The following is a 21126-nucleotide window of genomic DNA, read 5'->3' on the forward strand; positions in this document are numbered from 1 at the left end:
GTATATAATCAGAGGGTCTGTTGTTTATTGGTAATTGTCAAGATTTCCCCATAACTAGGAACCAGACCTGAACTAACTATTATTCCAGCAGGAATTCTTAGTATTACAGGTGACTTAACATTATATTTGAAACAATCACACCACAAGCAAATGATAAGTAGAAATGTACAAGGCAGTATAATTTCACCTGCCACTTAATAGTATGTCTTATTGATAAAGAGAGTCCTATTGACATAACTATATTTGTAAGTTTTTTAATGAGTGGTATTAATGATACAGCCTCCAGTGGAGAAGTAGGTGCATGGGAATGATCCAGTCCTTCCTGCATGGCTGAGGTTTTCACACCGTATAACTGTGTGGATAGCACTGTAGGAAAATGACTCCTTAAGCAATGTCTTTGTAAAGGGAAAACTTCATCCAGTTCAGTCTTTTTTCAACCTTATAGTTTCTGTATTGTTCCATATTAGAGTTCTGTCTCTATGCAGAACACGTTTCCAGAAACTTGCCAGTGCATGAACATGTTCATCTCTTTCTGTTGAAATATTTTCCACCATTTATGTATGTTTCAATGGGTGTGATGAGCACCTCTGTGCATGACTGTAAACTTTGGAGGGATGGTGGGGCTGAAGCCCCTAATACAGTTTTGTGGTAGTGTGACGCACACATCTTCTATGCCAGGTGGCAGTGGCAGGCTGTCTGTGTTATGGACTCAGGGGCTTAGTCTTCCTCTGCTACCTTTGGTTTTAGACTACACAAACAATAGGATAGCAAGAAGGGTGTACTCCTTGTAGGCATGATAGCCTCACCTCAGCTGAGGCAGCTCATCAGGTTTCTTCTGTACGTCAACCTCCCTCCTGGATGCGTGATAGCAATGTGGCATCTAAGTGGATTATTATATTCAGCCTCTCCTTCTTTCTACTACACTGTGCAAAAACTTTCTTCAACCCCACCTCCACAAAGGTATAGAACTATTCCTTTAACAGTATGCCAGAAATTACCCTTGTTGCCTGTTAATTTATTTGCATTAACTACATATTCATATTTCCAGACAAAATATGCCTCAGAACTGGGAAAAATAATTCCACTGAACATCCAGACTATGTGTAGTTACTTTAAAAAGGTGATGGGCTCCCCAGTTGATAATAAAGTTGAGATATTTTTAAAATGAAATTGAGCAAATGCTTCTTTCTAAACAATAACAGCTTGTGATCTGCTAGCATCATCTACTGGATATAAGAGAAATCAGGAGGTAAAGAAATCTTACTTGGCCACAAGCCAGTAAGATACTGAGCTGGGGCAAACTTGCTACCCAGTCACAAGGAAAGACCAAAATCCAATTCTCAGATGGAGAACAGGAGGATTAACCACTGGAATCACTTTGGCAGTTCAACCAAGGAAGAATCTGACCAAGGTGCTACCTCCAGCTTGGAGTACTGTAACTCGCAACCCCAAATGCCTACACTAGAACCACAGGTAGCATCAGAGTCCCATTTTCCAGGATCACAACAGGGAAAAGGTATTTTCTCAGAAATACATTTTATTGGAAAGCGATGAATATACAAAATACGAAACTTCCTACTTGGTTATAAGCATACAGACCCAAAAATGTAGATTTGTGGTTCCAGAAAAGGTATAACTGCATAGGGTTGCACAGTAGAGGTACAGTCATGTTGTTGTTAGGTGCGAAGTCGTGTCTGACCCATCGCGACCCCATGGACTATGATCATCCAAGCCTTCCTGTCCTCTAACAGTGGTCCCCAACCTTTTTCAGGCTGGGGACTGGCGGCAGCGGGGAGGGCAATTGCCCGGCCGCGCATGGCACATGCACGCTCGACCACGCATACACATTGCACATGCGTGGCCCTGCTTCCCTCCCCCCCACACACAGTAAGAAGCTTTCCAGGCTACAAGCTTGCGGCCTGGGAAGTTTCTTACTGCGGGGGGGGGGGGAGGGAGCTGCGGCCCGGTGTCAGGGCCTTCGCGGCCCGGCACCGGGCCACAGCCCGGTGGTTGGGGACCACTACTCTTCCATTCCCTGGAGTCCATTTAAGTTTGCACCTATTGCTTCAGTGACTCCATCCAGCCACCTCATTCTCTGTCGTTCCCGTCTTCTTTTGCCCTTGATCGCTCCCAGCATTAGGCTCTTCTCCAGGGAGTCCTTCCATCTCATGAGGTGGCCAAAGTATTTGAGTTTCATCTTCAGGATCTGGCCTTCTAAGAAGCAGGCAGGGCTGATCTCCTGTAAGACTGACCGGTTTGTTCGCCTTGCAGTCCAAGGGACTCGCAAGAGTCTTCTCCAGCACTAGAGTTCAAAAGCCTCAATTCTTTGACGCTCGGCCTTCCTTATGGTTCAACTTTCACAGCCGTACATTGCAACTGGGAATACCATAGCCTTGACTAAATGCACTTTTGTTGGCAGGGTGATGACTCTGCTTTTTAGGATGCTGTGTAGATTTGTCATAGCTTTCCTCCCCAGGAGCAAGTGTCTTTTAATTTCTTTGCTGCAGTCCCCATCTGCAGTGATCTTGGAGCCTAGGAAAATAAAATCTGTCACTATCTCCATTTCGGTAAAGTCATAGTGAGAACCTTGGTGTGTTAGTAATGGTATACTCCATTGCTCCTATATTTTAGTAACTATATGCTTTTAGGTATCTGTATTTGAAGGTAAACAATAACCCAGGTTTTTGCCAACTTACTTTTTCGCTGAGATTCAAGGCAAGTTACAACTCAAAGCAATTGAATAAGAACAGTATAATACATACAATGGAACTTGAGTGTAGTGCACTAAAACAATAAAATACACACAGTAGAGCAGGAATGTCAAGACTACCGAAAATGCAGGAGAACTGTTATATACAATCAACAGTATAATCCTAACCCCGCCCGCGGCGGTGCCGGTGCCGCATACTAAATAAAGCCATAAGGGCTTAGGGGGAGGAGTTAGGGCGGGCTCTGTCCGGGATGAGGAAGGGTGCCGATTGGCCCCTTCCTCTGGACAGACCATCGGCTTTGCACCTGCCGATTGGCCTCTCCGATTCCCGCCCTGCCGGATCACAGTTGCTCCCTTGCCGGCGGCCTGACGCGGCAGAGGCGCGAAGCGCCTCTCGCTGCGTCAGGCCACCGACCAGGGAGCCCCCGCCAGCCACCCTGCGCGCGGCTGCCGGGGGCTCCCTTGCTTAGCGCCCGCTGTATTGGGATTACAGCGGGCTTGCTTACTAGTAAAGTATAATACAGTATAATAAAGCTGGATTACAAAACTGTAGAACAATGTAATATGCATATATATATAGCATAATACGTACAATGGAGACTGACTTAAATCTCACAGATGTTAGCTGTATCCTGATTTGTTTTATGAAAATGTCCTTTTGAATTGTTTCATTCTACAGAATGATAGGAGTAGCTAGGGTATGTGCATTTTTTTCCAAATCAGTATTTTTGATTCAGGTCTATTGGACCTGAACATTTTTTTGGATTTTTGAAAAATCCTGGATAGCAATACCAATGATTGCCCAGTCCTCCATTAATTTGTCACTCCCCTTTAAAAGCTCTCCAAATTGGTGTCCGTGACCACATCTTGTGACAGCAACTTCCACAAATTAATTATATGATGTGCAAATAAATATTTATTTTTGTCTGTCCTGAATATCCCACCCTTTAGCTTCAGTAGATGATCTCAGGTTCTAGTACTGTGGGAGAGGAAAGAAGTTTCTTCTTGTCCGTCCTCACCATGGCATGCATAATTTTATAAACCTCTACCATGTCTCTCCTTACTCACATTTTTGTAGGTGAAATAGCCCTAAGTGCTTTAATTGAGCCTCATAGAGCAGTTGCTGTAGCCTCTTGAGGATTTTGGTTGCTCTTTTCTGCACATTTTCAAGCTATACAATACAATATGATAGCAGCAGTTTTTTCTTTGTTCCTGTTCTAATTATGGCCAGCATGGTATTTTTCACTACAGCTACACCCTGCATTGACATTTTCATAAGATATCCACTACTACCTCAAACTCCCTCTTTCTTAGGCAGCTGCTGCCAAGTCAGATCCCATCAGTTTATATGAGAAGTTGAGATTATTCACCCCCAACTTTACATTTGCTTACACTGAATCTCATTTGCCATTTTAATACCTATTCTCCCAGTTTGAAGATAACTTTTGGGAATGTTTCACTATCCATATTTGTCTTAACCACTCTAAATAATTTGGTGTCATCTGCAAACTTGGCCACCTCACTACTGACCTCTGATAGTAGGTCATTTATGAACACATTGAAAAGCACTGGTCCCAGTGCAGATCATATCCCTCCAATGTGAGAACTGACCATATATCCTTACTTTCTGCTTCCTGTTTTTTAGCCAATTTCCAACTCATATGACTTGTCCACTTATCCTATGATTCGGAAGTTTGCTCAGGAGTCGCTGTTGAGGGACTTGATCAAAAACCTTCTGGAAATCCAAATACACAATATCTACCGGCTCACTCCTGTTCCACACATTTATTGACACTTTCAGAGAACACTAAAAGGTTAGTGAGACAGGACTTACCTTTGCAGAAGCCATGTTGGTTTTTATTCAGCAGAGCTTGTCCCTCTATATGCCTGACAGTTTTATTTTTAATAAAGCTTTCCATCAATTTACCCGGAAGATGTGAAGCTAACTGGTCAGTAATTTCCTGCATAGCTTCCCACCCCCAATCCTTTTCAACAATTGGGAGTTACATTAGCTAGTCTCTAGTTCTCTTTACAGGGGCTGATCTTAGGAACATGTCTTAGAAGATCAGCAGTTTTACATTTGAGTTCTTTAAGAGCATTAGGTTTGATGTCATCTAGTCCTGCTCATTTGTTATTTTGCAATTAATCTATCAGTTGTAGAACCCTCACTTGTCTAAGCTCCGCATCATCCTCTCCTAAAACATGCCTTCAAGAACAGGTATTTGTCGTACATCTTCAGCAGTGAAGACCAATGAGAAGAACTTGTTTAACTTCTCAGCAACCTCCTTATCCTTCTTTAATTCCATTGTCATCACCTGCTTCCCTAGCCGGTTTCCTGCTCCTAATGTATTTTAAGGATTCTTTATTGTTGATCTTTATACATGAAGCTGCTGGGGGGTAAACGGTAATGACTGGGGAAGGCACTGGCAAACCACCCTGTATTGAGTCTGCCATGAAAACGCTAGAGGGTGTCACCCCAAGGGTCAGACATTATCCGGTGCTTGCACAGGGGATACCTTTACCTTTACCTTTATACATGAAACAGTCCATTCCTCAGAATCCTTTCTTACATCCCTAATTGTTTGCATTTTCTTTCTGCAAATTTTTGTTTGTCTCTCTGGGGTTAACCAACTCTTCTTCTTCTTCTTAACCTTCCAGTTTTTGTAGGAAGCCTTTTTCAGTCGTAGCTTCACTCACCCTGCTTGTTAGCCATGCTGGGGACCTCTTAGAATTTGTACTTCCTTTCCTGACCTATGGCCTACATTTTAACTGAGCTTCTAGTATTGAGATTTTGGCTCTCTTGACTGTTCCTTTCAACTTATTTTTAATATATTTCTCATCTTAGAGAAGTTTCTTCTTTTGAAGTCAAATATGACCATGTTGAAGTTCTCAGATACTTCCCCACATACATGTAAATTAAATTTGATGCCATTATGATGATTGTTTCCATTTGACTTAAGGTCTTTGGCAGAACAACTGAGGATTAAGTCCAGGGTCACTTCCCCTCTGGTTGGTTCCATGACCAGCTCTTTTGTGTCATTTGGATTATCTTTGGTGTGACTGGAACACATATTTATCCAGTAAATATGAGGGTAGTTAAAATCACTAATTATTACAGTTTCCTCCCAGTTAGATGCCTGATACATGTCCCAGTACTAAATTATTTTGGAGCCTGGTATTGTCACCCATAGGTTTCTAGTTTACTAGACAGCATGCTCTCCTTAACCTATATACACCTTCTCGTCTATGTCATTCCCTGTCATTCCTATAGAGTTTGTGTCCAGGGAGAACTGCATTCCACTAGTACTCTTCCTTCCATCAGGTTTCTGTTATGCTCACTATATCTATGTTTTCCCTTAAAGAAGAAGAGTTGGTTTTTATTTGCCGCTTTTCTCTCCAACTTCCCCACTTTGGGATGGTGGCTTCTGGCATTTGCATAGAAACACCTCCACACTGTGTTCTTCTCACCATCGTTTCAACCAAGCATTGAGAGTCCCCAGCTGTGCCTGTGTAGCTGATATTGCAAGTGAATAGATAGCAGTTTGGAGAAAGGTTCCATGGAGAGTTCCTGACTTTATGGCCTCCAACCTAGCAGCCTAAATTTGACTTCCAGGATGTCACAAAGATTGGTGCCAGCATGCTCCAAAACCAAAACTGACTCCTCCTTGGTTTAACGGACTTTCCCAGCAAAGAAAGGTACCTCCCACCCCTCCTTCCATACTTGGGAATTGGTGTTATAGTCTGTTAATTTTCTTTCCGTTAGGCAAGTTTAACCATGTGTTTTTGCATGTTCTTACATATTTCCTATATTTTATTTATTTATTTATTCATGCACTTTTATATTGAAACATCACTGTGACATCTCAGGGCTATATCTAACAAGGAGCATTCTTTTTCATAACTTTTTGTAAAATATTTCTTTAAATTATTCTCTATAGCTTGCATATGTCCATTCAATCTCCTTGTCACTAGTGCTTATTGTATGTGAAAATCATAGAATCATAGAGTTGGAAGGGGCCATACAGGCCATCTAGTCCAACCCCCTGCTCTATGCAGGATCAGGCCTAGGCATTCTAAAGCAAATCTTGTGACCTAATGTTGTCTTATAGTTTATACTAGGGGCCAGGCCCATTGTATTCAGGAATGCATAGGGTGCTAGATTAGGGGGTAGATTAGAAGAACTCTGTGCAGGGCCTCCCCCCTTCCAGGACCTAGAAAGGCTGCAAGCAGCTGTTAGGGAACTCACCAGCAGGGGCAGCTCTCATGCAGCAGGGATCTGCAGCCTCCAAACCTCAGAGGGAAGGAGGAAGGGGTGGTCAGAGGTGGGGGATGGAAGGCAATTGGCTGGCTGCTAGATAGACAGGCAAGCCAGTTGGAGGGGGAGGCACTCAGGGGTGAAGTTTCTTGACAGTCCTGGAAGGCTCTCCTGAATGGGTGAGAGTTAATTAATTTTTCATATGTATTTTAGAACAAGGAGAAAAAAGAGTTGGTTCTTATGTGCCACTTTCCTCTACCCAAAGGAGTCTCAAAGTGGCTTACAGTCGCCTTCCCTTTCCTCTCCCCACAACAGACACCCTGTGGGATGGGTGAGGCTGAGAGAGCCCTGATATCACTGCTCTGAACAGCTTTAGCAGTGCTGTGGCGAGCCCAAGGTCACCCAGCTGACTACATGTGGGGGAGCACAGAATCACACCTGGCTTGCCAGATTAGAAGTCCACACTCCTAACAACTACACCAAGCTGGCTTTAAAATTTGTTAAACATTTATCAAGTAATATGACCGGATATGGTCATGTCGATCCTCATATCTCTAGTAGCCAATGATGGGCCTGGAGGTGGTGGGAAAGGGAGGGGCCCCGGGTGGGCATATATCCAGCTATGCTTCCCAATTATATTCTGCACCATCTTCTGTGGTTTCTCAAAGCCTGGAAGAATGTTTCAGGGGTTTTATGGTAAAAAAAAGTTGAGAAAGGCTGTTGTAGCAGTTGTTGCATTAACAGGGTGGGCAAACATACTGTATTCATAACAACATGATACTATTTATTTGATTGTATAGGGTGAAGCTGTTTTACATTCCAGTATCAATTTTCTGAAAGTAGTCTACAACTGTCATATTTTCCAGAATATAGTTCTAGGCTTCTTTCCTAGTACACAAGCTGAAAAGAAATGACCTCTTCAGAGTTTTATAGAGATTTGGGTTTCTGATTGCAAATAATTGCTTTATTCTGGAAAGGTTGCAACCTGTTTGCTATGCCAAATATAAAAGTGGCTTGAGAAAATTCTCCTAGTCATACCCATTATTAGCTGCCCTCTATAATAACATATATTTATTTATATTTTTATAGCATCCTTCCATACATCTGTAGGCAGTTTACATGTAACATTATGAGGTAACTACATAAAACATTGCAACAAATATAACAAGTATAAGAATCATAACATAGCATGTCAACCAGAACAATATTTAAACAGGAACAAGAACACTGACACAGCTATCAATTTGGCTTTGTAGAGGTATTTTTATGACCAACTTTTATAACACTGTCACCTCATCTAACCAGGTTACATTTGTTAAGCTTTACAACTATACCTCTAGAGGGGTGTAATGCAACTTTCGACATACATCTAGGAATATCAGTTTATCTTCAGTATGTGAAATTGCATGCAACATCATTTGATGATAAACAGTGATGTCATGCTAATAAAGGTGTTTTGGGATTGGGCTGAGAACATTAACTTCACTTATACAAGCAGTCATTGGTTACAAAATAAAATGAATGCTATATCCATCCTCTAGCCTTTCTCCACTTCTTTAACTCTGAGAAACGCCTGAAACATTCTTCAGGCTTCCAGAAACCCCAGAAGCGGTGTGATCATGCAGATTATGGTTGGGAATCACACCTGTGCACATGCCTACTGGGGGCCCTCACCTTCCCACCCTCTCCAGGCCCATTTTAGTTGGGGGGGTACGTTGACATGGCCATATATGATCATATCACCCAATAAATGTTTAACAAATTAAAAAAATTATATAACAATAATTAACTTTCACCCATTCGAAAAACCTTTTCAGGGCCATCACAAATCCCCAGGGTTTCATGAAACCTTGGTTAAGAAAACCTGCTTTAGACAGAATAATTAAAATGTTTTCCTATTTCTTATTAAGTTTCTGTTCTTGTCTTTACATTTCTTGGCTATCTTGTTGGCCTTCTAACTTTCTGTATGGTTTTGACATGTTCTCCCTATTTGATTATACTCCCTGATCTGATGCTCTCCTTAAAGAATAGAAATTCTTTAAATAGATCCTTCCCTATATTCCTCAGAAGATTCTGGCAGTCTTCATTTCCTAGGGACAGTTTCTGGGTATTTCAGGCAGGAGCTTTTTGTTCTTCTGGCTAGCTTCATCAATACATGAATTATTATCCTGGCAATTTTTACAGAATGGAATTGAAAGGTAAAAACTTGTTCTGCAACCCTATGTCTACGACAACACAGAATGCTGGCCACAGTTTCTATTGAATACAACTGCAGGAACACTGGGACAGCATTAAGACAGATCTTGTACCTGCCTACTGCTCAATAAAATCCTGTTTCCCCAGCCTGCTTGCAGGGGGAAGAACCATGGAGTAGCAAATGTCATACATTTGCTGCTTGCCTAGGCCCGCAAACATGGTCCCTCTGTGAGTTAGGGACATTGCTTCTACAAGTCCAGTTTTATTATCTTCTAGGCAGGCCCAGGAGTGGTGGACTACAAATATAGTAAGTAAATAAACAAAAATGAACAAATATTTAACGTGTGTTAAACCAATTACATTGTCAAAAATGTTCAAGTAAGTTAGCATTGCTGTGCTGTTTTAATGGATAGGATAAAAATGAATCCAGTCAAGATGGGGATTTTGTTAAATAGCTGAATTTAGTCTTATGCAAATGAATCAAGTTCTGTAAATGGAGCACAGGGTTATGCAAGAGCAAAGAAGGCTGTTTCTGTTGATACAATGTTCTGGCTGTAGTCCACTCTGCTGCTTGGCACTCTATTCTATATGGACCCATCTCTTGGCAGGCGCTTAAGAGGAGGGGCGAAGGGAAGGTCAAGACTACATTCACAACTCACATTGATGATGGAAGTTTTAGCTCCAGTCTGTGTTATTTTTATGTCTAGTTTTTGAGTTTCTGGGGTCTGGGTTGTCAGGTACTGAGGAAAGTTGAACTTCAGATCTCTAAAGTGCTATCACCTGTATCTAGTGTTCCAGTATAACAGTAACATTTCATGTCTTGTAATGTAAAGTTGTAATGTAGACAATGTTAAAAAAATCACCAGGTTTTTATGTAAAGCTGATTTTTAGATTTATGTATTGCTGTTTTTACTTCAATCCTATTTCTTAGATAGTTTAAATATTATTTTTGCCCATATAAAACATACTGCACACTGGCTCTGAAAACAAACATTCTGCAAACTGTACCTAAAAATAACAAACAGTCTGATTGTTGGTGTCATCCAGCAGTCTGTTACTGGCATGGTATATGATCATCAGACCATGTACATTCAGAAAATTTGACTTCATAGAGCTTCAGTGCTGACAATAACAGCGTAGTGAGCTGTCATATTTTGGTTATTCTGTAGTTGATAATCATTTTGAAATTGGCAGATCCAAGGAAATACAGACAAGACTAATAATTATTCTTACATATAATGTATAGTTTGATATAGCATCCCTGACATTTTATATATTGTCATGCCTTTCTGGTAAATACATCTGTACCCATAAGTGCTAAATGACCAAAAGAATGAGCTAAAGGTGTAACCTTATATATATATATATATTCCTGTTTAGCATTCCATCAATCTGAACGATATGGTTGTTTAATAGGAGCTTGTCACTTCACTTAATAACTGTAGTATCTGGTGGGAGGACTGTTTAATAGAAGCTTGTTACTTAATGACTGTAGTATTTGGTAGGAGGATCACATTCTTTTAATGTCTACATCTGTAAGATGTAAATTTTATTAATTCCTGATATTATGCTCTATGCAGACAATGAATGATTTTGATTACTTAAAACTCCTTGGCAAAGGCACTTTTGGCAAAGTTATTCTGGTCCGAGAGAAAGCAAGTGGAAAATACTATGCTATGAAGATTTTGAAAAAAGAAGTTATTATTGCAAAGGTAGGCTTATATAATTTTATTTGTAATATTCTATTTGAAAACTATTCTATTTCTCTAACTTTAACTTGCTAAATGGTGGCATCTATCTTGCTCAATAAATCCCAGACCTTGGGATGCAGTGGTACTTTGAAATTTAATTTAATTTCCAGAAGACATCAGGGCCCTGACCGAACTTGAACAGTTCCACAGGGCCAGCAAACGAGAGCTCCTCCACCATGCATTTGGTTGAGGTCAGTCCGAACCACCACTTCTTGCTGGCCTCCCCAAGTCTCCCTCCGACAATCATTACAGAGCTGCCCAAATCACTGGACCTCAGTACGAGTTAATCAATGCTCTAGTACTCTACAGTTCTGCAATGTTTATTATTATCATTATATTGTTATTGTTACTGCTGTTACCACATTATTACAAACTGAGTTAATTGTATTGTTCCCGCTTCATGTAAACCACCCTGAGCCTTTGGGGAGGGCAGTATATGAATAAAATAAATAAATTTAAACTGCGTTCCCTGTGGGGTGCTGAAGGAGGCAATACTCTCCCCCACGCTTTTTAACATCTATATGTGCCTTTTAGCACAGCTGGTCCAGGGTTTGGGGCTGGGTTGTCATCAGTTTTCTAATGACACCCAGCTCTATCTCCTGATGGATGGATAGCCAGACTCCCCCCTCCCCCAGAAACATTTGCCAGTTATTTGGAAGCAGCGTCTGGATGGTTCGGGCAGAGTCACCTGAAACTCAACCCCTCCCAAGTTAGAAGTCCTGTGGCTGAGTAGGAAGGGGCAGGATCAGGCAGCATACCTCCCCTGGCTGTACATGGGGCCAGCTTATGACTGTACGTGGGGCCAGAAATTTGGGTATGATCTTTGATGCCTCCTTATCTATGGAGGCTCAGATCATGAAGGTAGCCCAAACAGCGTTTTACCATCTTCACCAAGCCAGGCTACTAGTGTCCTACCTGTCCCCTGAATATTTGGCCACAGTGATCCATGCAATTATCACTTCCAGATTAGACCTCTGTAACTCACTCTATGCAAACCTGTCCCTGTCTCTGACCCAGGAATTGCAGTTGTTACAAAATGTGGCCACCAGGGTCCTCACAAGATCATCTTGGAGGGTGCATGTCCAACCTATGCTGAGGCTTTGAGACATTGGCTACCAAATGGCTTCTGGATCAGGTTCAAGGTTCTGGTTCTTACCTTCAAGGCCATCCGTGGCCTGGGCCCTGTTTATCTGAGGGGCCACTTGTCTGTTTATGCCCCCCACAGGGCTCTCTGTGGGTATGAATTTGCTTGTGGTTCCTGGCCCCTGAGAGGCTTGAAAGATGGAGCTCTTCCTCAAGGCATTTGGTTGAGGCTGGAATCGGGTCCGTCCCTATATAGGCCCTGTGAAGGCACTGCCTTTGATGTCTTGGCATAGTCTCTCTCCCGAGAATCATGTTGAGTATTGGGGATTGCTTAAGGGAGGGGGTTGGTTTTTAGACTATTTTCCCGCCATTGTGGTTTATTGTGATGCTGTCTAGGGGTTATATTGTTTAGAGGTTGTATTTTTATCATATTCTACTATATTGTTTTGTTTTGTTTTTACTGTAAACCACCATGAGCCAAACTAGCTTGGGGAGTGGCAGGGATAAATCTAAATCTAAATAAATTAATTCTGGCATCTAGCATTTTCTGCTGTGATTTTATTTGTAGCGTATTTTAGCAGTTCACAATGGAAGTACAAATGGTTTGATCTAAGCTTTTTTTTTCACCAATAAGAAAGAGAGAAAGGGGTGCTTCTAACCACTCTGAACACTAGGTTTGAACCCGTGGAACCTGCATTTGTTATTGTTAGGTGCAAAGACATGCCTGACCCATCGCAACCCCTTGGACAATGATCCTCCAGGCCTTCCTGTCCTCCACCATTCCTCAAAGTCCATTTAAGTTTGCACCTATTGCTTCAGTGATCCATCCATTTATTCATCCATCCATCATTCTCTGTCGTCCCCTTCTTCTTTTGCCCTCAATCGCTCCCAGCATTACGCTCTTCTCCAGGGAGTCCTTCCTTCTCATGAGGAGGTCAAAGTATTTGAGTTTAATCTTCAGGATCTGGCTGTCTAAGGAGCAGTCAGGAATGATCTCCTCTAGGACTGACCGGTTTGTTCGCCTTGCAGTCCAAGGGACTTGCAAGAATCTTCTCCAGCGCCAGAGTTCAAAAGCCTCAATTCTTTGATGCTCAGCCTTCCTTATAGTCCAAATTTCACAGCCATACATTGCAACTGGGAAGACCATAGCCTTGACTAGACACACTTTAGTTGGCAGGGTGATGTCTCTGCTTTTTAGGATGCTGTCTAGATTTGCCATAGCTTTCCTCCCCAGGAGCAAGCGTCTTTTAATTTCTTTGCTGCAGTCCCCATCTGCAGTGATCTTGGAGCCCAAAAAAATAAAATCTGTCACTAACTCCATGTCTTCCCCATCCGTTTGCCAGGAATTGAGAGGGCCGGATGCCATGATCTTCGTTTTCTTGATGTTGAGTTTCAAGCCAATTTTTGCACTCTCCTCCTTCACCCGCACCAAGAGGCTCTTTAGTTCCCCTTCGCTTTCTGCCATTAGAGTGGTATCATCTGCATCTCTGAGGTTGTTGATATTTCTCCCTGCAATCTTGATCCCAATTTGTGACTCATCTAACCGTGCCTTTCTCATGATGTGCTCCGCATACAAGTTAAATAGGCAAGGCGACAGTATACAGCCTTGCCAAACTCCTTTCTCAATTTTGATCCAATCAAAACAACGATTCCATGCCCGGTTCTCACTGTTGCTTCTTGACCTGCATTTAGGTTTCTCAAGAGACAGATAAGATGCTCTGGTATTTCCATCTTTTTAAGAAATTGCCACAATTTGTTGTGCTTCACCCAATCAAAGGCTTTAGCATAGTCAATGAAGCAGAAGTAGATGTTTTTCTGGAACTCCCTAGCTTTCTCCATGATCCAGCTTAAGTTGGCAATTTGATCTCTCGATCCCCTACCTCTTCGAAATCCTGCCTATACTTCTGGTGGTTCTCGGTCCACATATTGCTGGAGCCTAGCTTGTAGGATTTTGAGCATAACTTTGCTAGCATGAGAAATGAGTGCAATAGTGCGGTAGTTTGAACATTCTTTGGCATTGTCCTTTTTTGGTATTGGAATGTAAATTGACCTTTTCCAATCCTGTGGCCACTGGTGAGTTTTCCAAATTTGCTGGCATATTGAGTGTAGCACTTTTACTGTCTGTTATCCTGGTTATCTTTTGGCTTCCTACTTTAGCATTCCAATCCCCCATGATGATAAGCACATCATTTTTTGGCATTGCTTCTAGAAGGTGTTGTAGGGCTTCATAGAACTGGTCAACTTCATCGTCTTCAGCAGTGGTTGGGGCATAGACCTGGATTACTGTGATGTTGAATGGTTTGCCTTGGATTCGAATTGAGATCATTCTGTCATTTTGGGGACTGTATCCCAAGGCTGCTTTTCCTACTATTTTATTGATTATGAAGGCTACTCCATTTCTTCTGAGAGTTTCTTGCCCACAGTAGTATACCTGATGGTTATCTGAATTAAATTCACCCATTCCTATCCATTCTAATTCACTAATTCCTACAATGTCGATGTTCTGTCTTGTCATCTCTTGTTTGACCACGTCCAGCAAGCATGCATGTGGACAGGTTGCCAACTGCAGTTCACACAATACAATTTTAAAATTTATTGTAGCAGTATAGCATTTTAAGAAGCATATTAAACTATGGTAACCTAATGTTGCATTAATATTACTATGCTGAGGGCAGATATTTTCAATAAGAATGATGAGAAGTTTATTGTACTCCTTTGGGCGGGGGTGGGGGAATGCACCTTCCTTTCTCTTTGTAGATACATGTTGATTTTAAGCCATTCCACAACCTTGTTGGCAGTCTTTCGAATAGTGGAAATTTTATTTTTTATTATCTGTCCACTTTCTTTAAAATTCAGTATTAAACACTGCACTTTTTTTTACTGTTTAGGATGAAGTGGCTCACACACTTACAGAAAGCAGAGTATTGAAAAACACTAGGCATCCTTTTTTAACGGTAAGTTAATGCAATTATGTTGATTATAGGGACCAGTTAGGTTTTAGCAGGATGGAAAAAAATGTTTTATAGGACAGAGATCACGATATAGATGCAAAGACAAAGGAGACAACTAGAGCAACATTGAAGAAATGATGAATCTGAAAAGGCACCGACTAGAGCTCATTTTAAAGTCCCCTTTGTGGCAGTGAAGTAACAATATCTGCCATCGTTATGTCCTACAGAACTCTTCCAGTCAGGAGCCTGTTGGATTCTGGTCTATGGGAGGAAGTGGTCTGCTCTTCAGCCTGCTGCAGTTTATTTTGCTCAGCACTTTGCAGATAAAAATCTCTCACATCTATTCCAACTTGGACTCTACATTAGCTGTGATAAGATTGGCTTATCCATGGAGCTGACTTGTCCAGTTGTGCAGAATACCTTTCAGCTTCTTCAGTCTGAGCATGTGGAGAGTTCTTATAAGGTGACATCTAACAGTGGCTTGTATAACACTTGCTTGTCCTGGCTGCTGAAATCTTCAGGAGGTGTGTGAGAGATGGCTGGGAACTGGTGTCATAAGACAATAAACGTCTCCCTCAGAGAAAGTCTTAAGGAAACCTACTGTTGAAAATGTATATGGAAATTGCTGTTTCGGGGCATTGTCATGAATATATAGAATGGTATTTGGAATCCAGAATAGTGTTAGATATTAGTGAAAATAAACTATCCTCCCCAAAGAAATCTACGTTTTACAGTTTGGGTGCTGCTAGCTGACTACAACACGTGCTGCTGTTTTTCCTTGATGGCACTGAGTTTTCAAGCAATAGTATTTCTCCCTTCCAATCAGATCCCTGCAAGGGAGGAACACAAACTAGCAAACTGTGTTTGGAGATATGTCAAAGAGAGCTGCAATTTCCTTTCCATCCCATTTGATGGGAACAGAGCAGAGCCCTTCTTTTCTTCTATGGCTGGGGCAATAGAGAGTTGGTGCAGACAGGCAGCACTCAGTCTGCTACGACTTTGGTGTCATTTGGTTGAAAAACAGCCCCTGCAGCTCTCTGAAATGTCCTTCATAGAGCATAACAGCAGGGTGTACTAAAATAAATGACAAGAATGCCTAATGGTCCACTGAATATATTAGGAGCCGGGAATGCCAGTTTATTTGCATGGGCTACATTGAAATATGTTACAGGAAAGAAAAATTGCAGTGAAATGTGGAACGGATTACAAGAAACCTGCTGTGGCTTGGAATGATAGGCATGATGTCATTCAGACTGACGTGATGGTCCCTGGGAGTAGAATGACAGTCCCTGGGCCCAGATAGTTCTGAAATTGGATTGAGAGCCCTAGAACAGAATGACAGCCTCTGGGGTGGAATCAGTGCTCTAGGACTGGAATGACAGGCCCCAGAGTGGACTGACAGCCCCTGTGACTGGAATCTTGCTTGGGAACAAGAATGACAGCCCCTAGATCAATGATTCTAATCCTGTCATTCCAATTCCAGGGCAGGTTTCCTATAATCCATTCTTCATTTTCTTTGCAACTTTTGTGTGCTGTGATGTACTTCAGTGGAGCCTATGCAAGTCAGTTGGCATTCCTAGCTCCCTTTATAACCAGCAAGCCTTCAGGCATCTCCCACTGCTCCTGATCAGCATACCTGTCATTCATTTTAGTATACCCCCTGATGACAGATAGGGATGGGCAGGGGGGGGCACCTGCAAAAGAGGACACAAAGGTAAGAAATTTTTTAAAATAATTTTTAAAAAATTTTATATAGAAAATAACAAGGAAAAATATCTTTGATTACAATATTACAATATCATCCTTCCTTCTACCCCCCAAAGTCCCCATTTGCTTGACGTTTTGTATTGTTGAATACTCTAAATGTCTGTTGCCTGTAAATATAAAAACAAAACGACAACAAAAAAATCCCACTATAGCATAACATTTCCAGCATTTACAGTCAATGCGTGTTATAAAAATTACCCTTAGACTTGAACCAAGGCATATCCTTAAGCTAGAAAATCAGCTGGTTCCTGCAGTTGTTCACAACAACATATTTTAAGTACTTAACATTAATCATTTCTTATAAAACAATATGAACTTTAACTCAGTATTTATAAAAATAAAATAAAAAACGAAACCCCCCCTTTATCATGATATTTACAAGCTACTTTAGCCCAGTAGTTTTTTTAAAGGGGGGGGGGTGGGAAGAGAAGGCCACTTTATCATAACATTTGCAGCTCTTAAATTCTTCAATTCAAATTGTTTTAAAGTCTTTGCGGTTACCTTAAGTATTAATGCCATCCTTATAAAAATATATAGAAACAGAATATAGAAAAAATGTCAGCCCTCCCCCCTTGCCTCCTCCCAATCGTCTTAAGGAGGTCTCAATTCGAGGCTTAGGAAATGAAGTTGTGCTCTTTTCCACAGAATATCTGCCAGTGATTCTTGAAACAGTTGCACCTCCTGATCTCCAATCTGGGGTGTATTAGGACCATTTTTTTCCTGGGAAGCTCTTTTATAAGAATTACTTTCAGGACAAACCAATATGTCTTTTGGCTGGTTCTTTTGTGCTTCTGCTTTGAGATATGTCTTTTCAGTAAAGGTAACCTCATCTGGGGGGATGATAATAAGTTCTTGTTGCAGGTCTTGCTTTCCGAAGGACTCCATCTCCAATGCTTCTAAATTCTCTTCCGCTGAAGATTTCCAATCTTGTAATTCTTCGCTCTTGCTTTTTCTTTTCTTACAGTTGGTTAAGATTATCAGTATCATTTGGTTCATCATTCCTGTTCTTGCCATTTCTGATCACCTTAAAAATATCTTTCAACAAATTTTCTGTGAAGGCATTCAGATCTTCTCTTTGTTTTGCTGACCCTCTGAGTCAAAATAGCCATGTTAAAAATCAGACTTAAAAGCCAACACCAGCCAGTCTTGTGCAATATTTCAAACAGCCAGGAGAGATCCTCTGGCAGAAGTTCTGATTGCTTAGAAAGTCACACATTGGGAGAGATATCGCAAGAGCCATTATCAAGGGAAATCTCCGTATAATGTAAACAGTCCAAATTAGCTCATTTATCTTTAAAAATTGTTCATATGTTTCACCTTTCCCCCAGAGTTTGAAAAAAGTCAAGAAAAACAAGCAGGAAAGTCTTTGTGAGAAGGATGAACTCACTGCCGCGGCTTGGTAGACGAGACAGGGGGAGGTGTAGAAAAACAATTTAGTGTCATTAAAACATTACTCACTGTTGATAGCAGACTTTGAAGTTAGAGAACTCTGAAGTCTCTTCAAAAGCAGTTCAGAAAATGAGAGAGGAATAAGAAAGAAAAGACGATCCTTGTTAGAGAAGGCTCTGACGGCAGACTGCTTCTTGGCCTTGGTCATGTATAGGTATTAGCGATCTAGAGAATCTCTCTCCGCAGATCAGTGATGGGCCTTTTTAGAGCTCTGGAACTTTCCGAAGCTTTTATAAGGAGAATTGAGCAAGGTTTGAATACCTTGCTTGTATCTGCTGGACGTAGATATGTTCGGCCTCTTATACGGACCAAGAGCTCCCCCTTAGGAGAACTGCTCAAGCAGCCATCTTCCCTGTCTCTCTAGAATTTTTATTGTAATCAGTCGCTCTAAAAGTATGAAAATGAAGACAGGGTTGTTTTTGTTTAATGTTGTGTGCTGCTGTAGCTCTCCTGCTAGGCTGTTCCTTGACCATGATATTTTGAATCAGTAGAGCTGTGCAAAGAGTCACCTTCTTTGAGGGTTTGTGGGATCAAACAGCCTTAGTCATCCTTTTTAGGGATGGACATGAACCAGATTTTCCCACAAAAATGCCTTGGTTTGTACCCCCTGAATATTTCCCAGACCTTTTTCCTTTATGGGGTTTGGCTGGCAGCTATTTCTGGCTGACAGCAGATGGGCATGGCCGCCTTGCTGTCATGCGAAAATCATCAGGGTTACCAACCTCCAGGTGGGGGCTGGAGGTGTCCCACTATTACAATTGATCTTTCAAGAACAGTTCCCTTAGAGAAAATGGCTTCTTTGGAGGGTGGACTCTATAGCATTGTACCCTGATGAGGACCCTGTGTTCCCTAAATGCCTCCTTTCCCAGGCTTCACACTCAAAATCTCCAGGTATTTCCCAACCCAGAGCTGGCAACTCTAAACATCTTTGTCATGTGGCTCTTGTTGCTGCTCTAAGTACCTCTGTACATGGAGTGGCAATCGATCACCACCTACTCAACATTAGTCTCTGCCCTATACTTACTTTAGCTCCATATGGCTGCCATTACTCCCCACTACCACTAGAGGAGTTTTGGGAAGCAGAAAAACAAAAAATGAAATTACTACATCTCTGGAATGCAATAGTGTTTTAATGATATATCATAATTGACACATTCCTCTGAATATCTAGCTTTTGTTTCAGATACCATTTTGCATGGGGCAGAACGTCTAGGCTGGTAATGGCAGGGCAGTGGCGCGAATCCCTGATTGCACATGATTCCAACCCGGTGCCCTCCTGGCTTGACTCAGGCCCTCAGATGGCCCACAGTAGGGGAACACAGATTCTTCCGTGTTCCCTGTGGTTCCATGGTCACCATTGGAGGCTGGACCAGCCCAGCCCCATGCATAATGTATGAGCAGGGCCTTTGGGCCCGGCTCTGCTCCTCTCTCCTCTACGGTGTCCATGCTGGAAAACCAAATGTCCTGGTCAGCTCTGTGGAGGCGTGGAGCTGACCGGGTTATTACCCCCCCAATGGTGGGATAGTGGCATGCCACTCTCCTGCCATTATGCGGTGGGGCTCTGTGCCCCCTGCCCCTGCTGCTGCCACTGCCTCTACACATCACGATTCACAATTTCTCATGGCAAGATATAAAAACTTTGCAACTGGTTCAAATATATCAGGGTTCTGGGATGTCAAAAGAAACTGAGTCTTACATTCATCTGAATGCAGTTCTCTTTTATACAGCAGTGAGTTAAGAAATTTAGCTCGGATCGAAGAATAAAATGGACAATGGAAGAAAACGTGTGTAATTGATTCTATACAGCATTGTCCACATGGGCACAACCTAGCTGAATACGGGATCTATTGTAATCTCCCATATAGAACAGCAGAAGGTAGAGCATTAGTTCTAGCTAACATGAATGTTCTACGCTGTTGTGGGATGATTAGATGGTAGAAGTACGCAGCTAGGGGCTGAGAGCTTGGTGAGATCCCCATGCACAATGGCGAGCAAACGTTTCTAGTTTTACTGCTAAGTTCCTGCAGTTCTATGTCTAACAGTCTGCGTTTGATTGAATTAAATGCAGTATTTTCAGATATCAGATACAAGGAGTCTAAAGATATCCCTATAGATTTAATTTTTCCCTCAATGTGTCTTAGATGACTCATGTTCAGATAGCATGAGGGACTATTGGGGTCAGATCTAAAATGAATGTGAAGCCAGAACTTGATTGTTAACCATGCTCTGTTTCCAATAGTCTTTGGCTGGTTTCTAGACATAGGACTGCGTAAGAGACACAGTTTGGGGTCCCAAGGATTTTACGAAGAAGATTGGAGACTTTCGACTGCTTGGTTAAAAGCGTTGATCCAAATAGGGATGCCATAGAACAGTTGAACACTTAGTTTCCCATTGAATACTTTGAGGGCTGTTGGCGCGTACTGGTTACCAGTGGTGTAGAAGAAACATGTAATTGCCAGGGCACTAGGTTTTGCAGATGTGATTGCATATTTCTTCTGTGTAGCCCAATTTGCATTATGGTGAGCATATCAATGTATGAAATAAAAACCATTTAAACACAACACAAAGACCCATGGACAAGTTGGAACCTCATTGAGAATACCAAAGAGAAGTCTTCACCCTCAGGCAGAATACAATGATAGAGAGGGACAGACATTTTGATTGCAAATGGGTTAATGTAAATCAACTGGCAGTGGATTGTGGTTTACCCCTTACTCCATAGGTATCTGTAAACTGTATAAACTTACATACATAGGCATCTGTGTACACTGAGAAAATTAGAGATCTGTGAGAGAAAAATGTTTAGTTTTGACCCTGTTAAAACTGTGGTCATAGGTAGCATAGCACATTTTGCCAGCTATCTTGCAGCATAATTAAGAATGGCAACTTGAATCTTAATAATGGTAGCTAACAGAATAAAATAATTGCTTCCTCAGTACTTGCAAACAATTGTTCATACAATTC

General features: G+C 41.7%; 1 protein-coding gene across 7 annotated transcripts in view; it reads left to right on the top strand.

The window, feature by feature from the left end:
• The window catches only part of AKT3 (AKT serine/threonine kinase 3), a 221104-nt gene that overhangs the window by 133830 nt on the left and 66148 nt on the right, over window positions 1-21126 (top strand). For all 7 annotated transcript variants that reach the window (XM_077344810.1, XM_077344802.1, XM_077344821.1 and 4 more), the window contains 2 exons: window positions 10742-10873; window positions 14884-14949. In XM_077344810.1, the coding sequence (XP_077200925.1) occupies window positions 10742-10873; window positions 14884-14949 (198 nt within the window). The remainder of the gene's footprint in view (window positions 1-10741; window positions 10874-14883; window positions 14950-21126) is intronic.

The sequence above is a fragment of the Paroedura picta genome, chromosome 1 (assembly GCF_049243985.1).
Source record: "Paroedura picta isolate Pp20150507F chromosome 1, Ppicta_v3.0, whole genome shotgun sequence".
Taxonomy (NCBI): Eukaryota; Metazoa; Chordata; class Lepidosauria; order Squamata; family Gekkonidae; genus Paroedura; species Paroedura picta.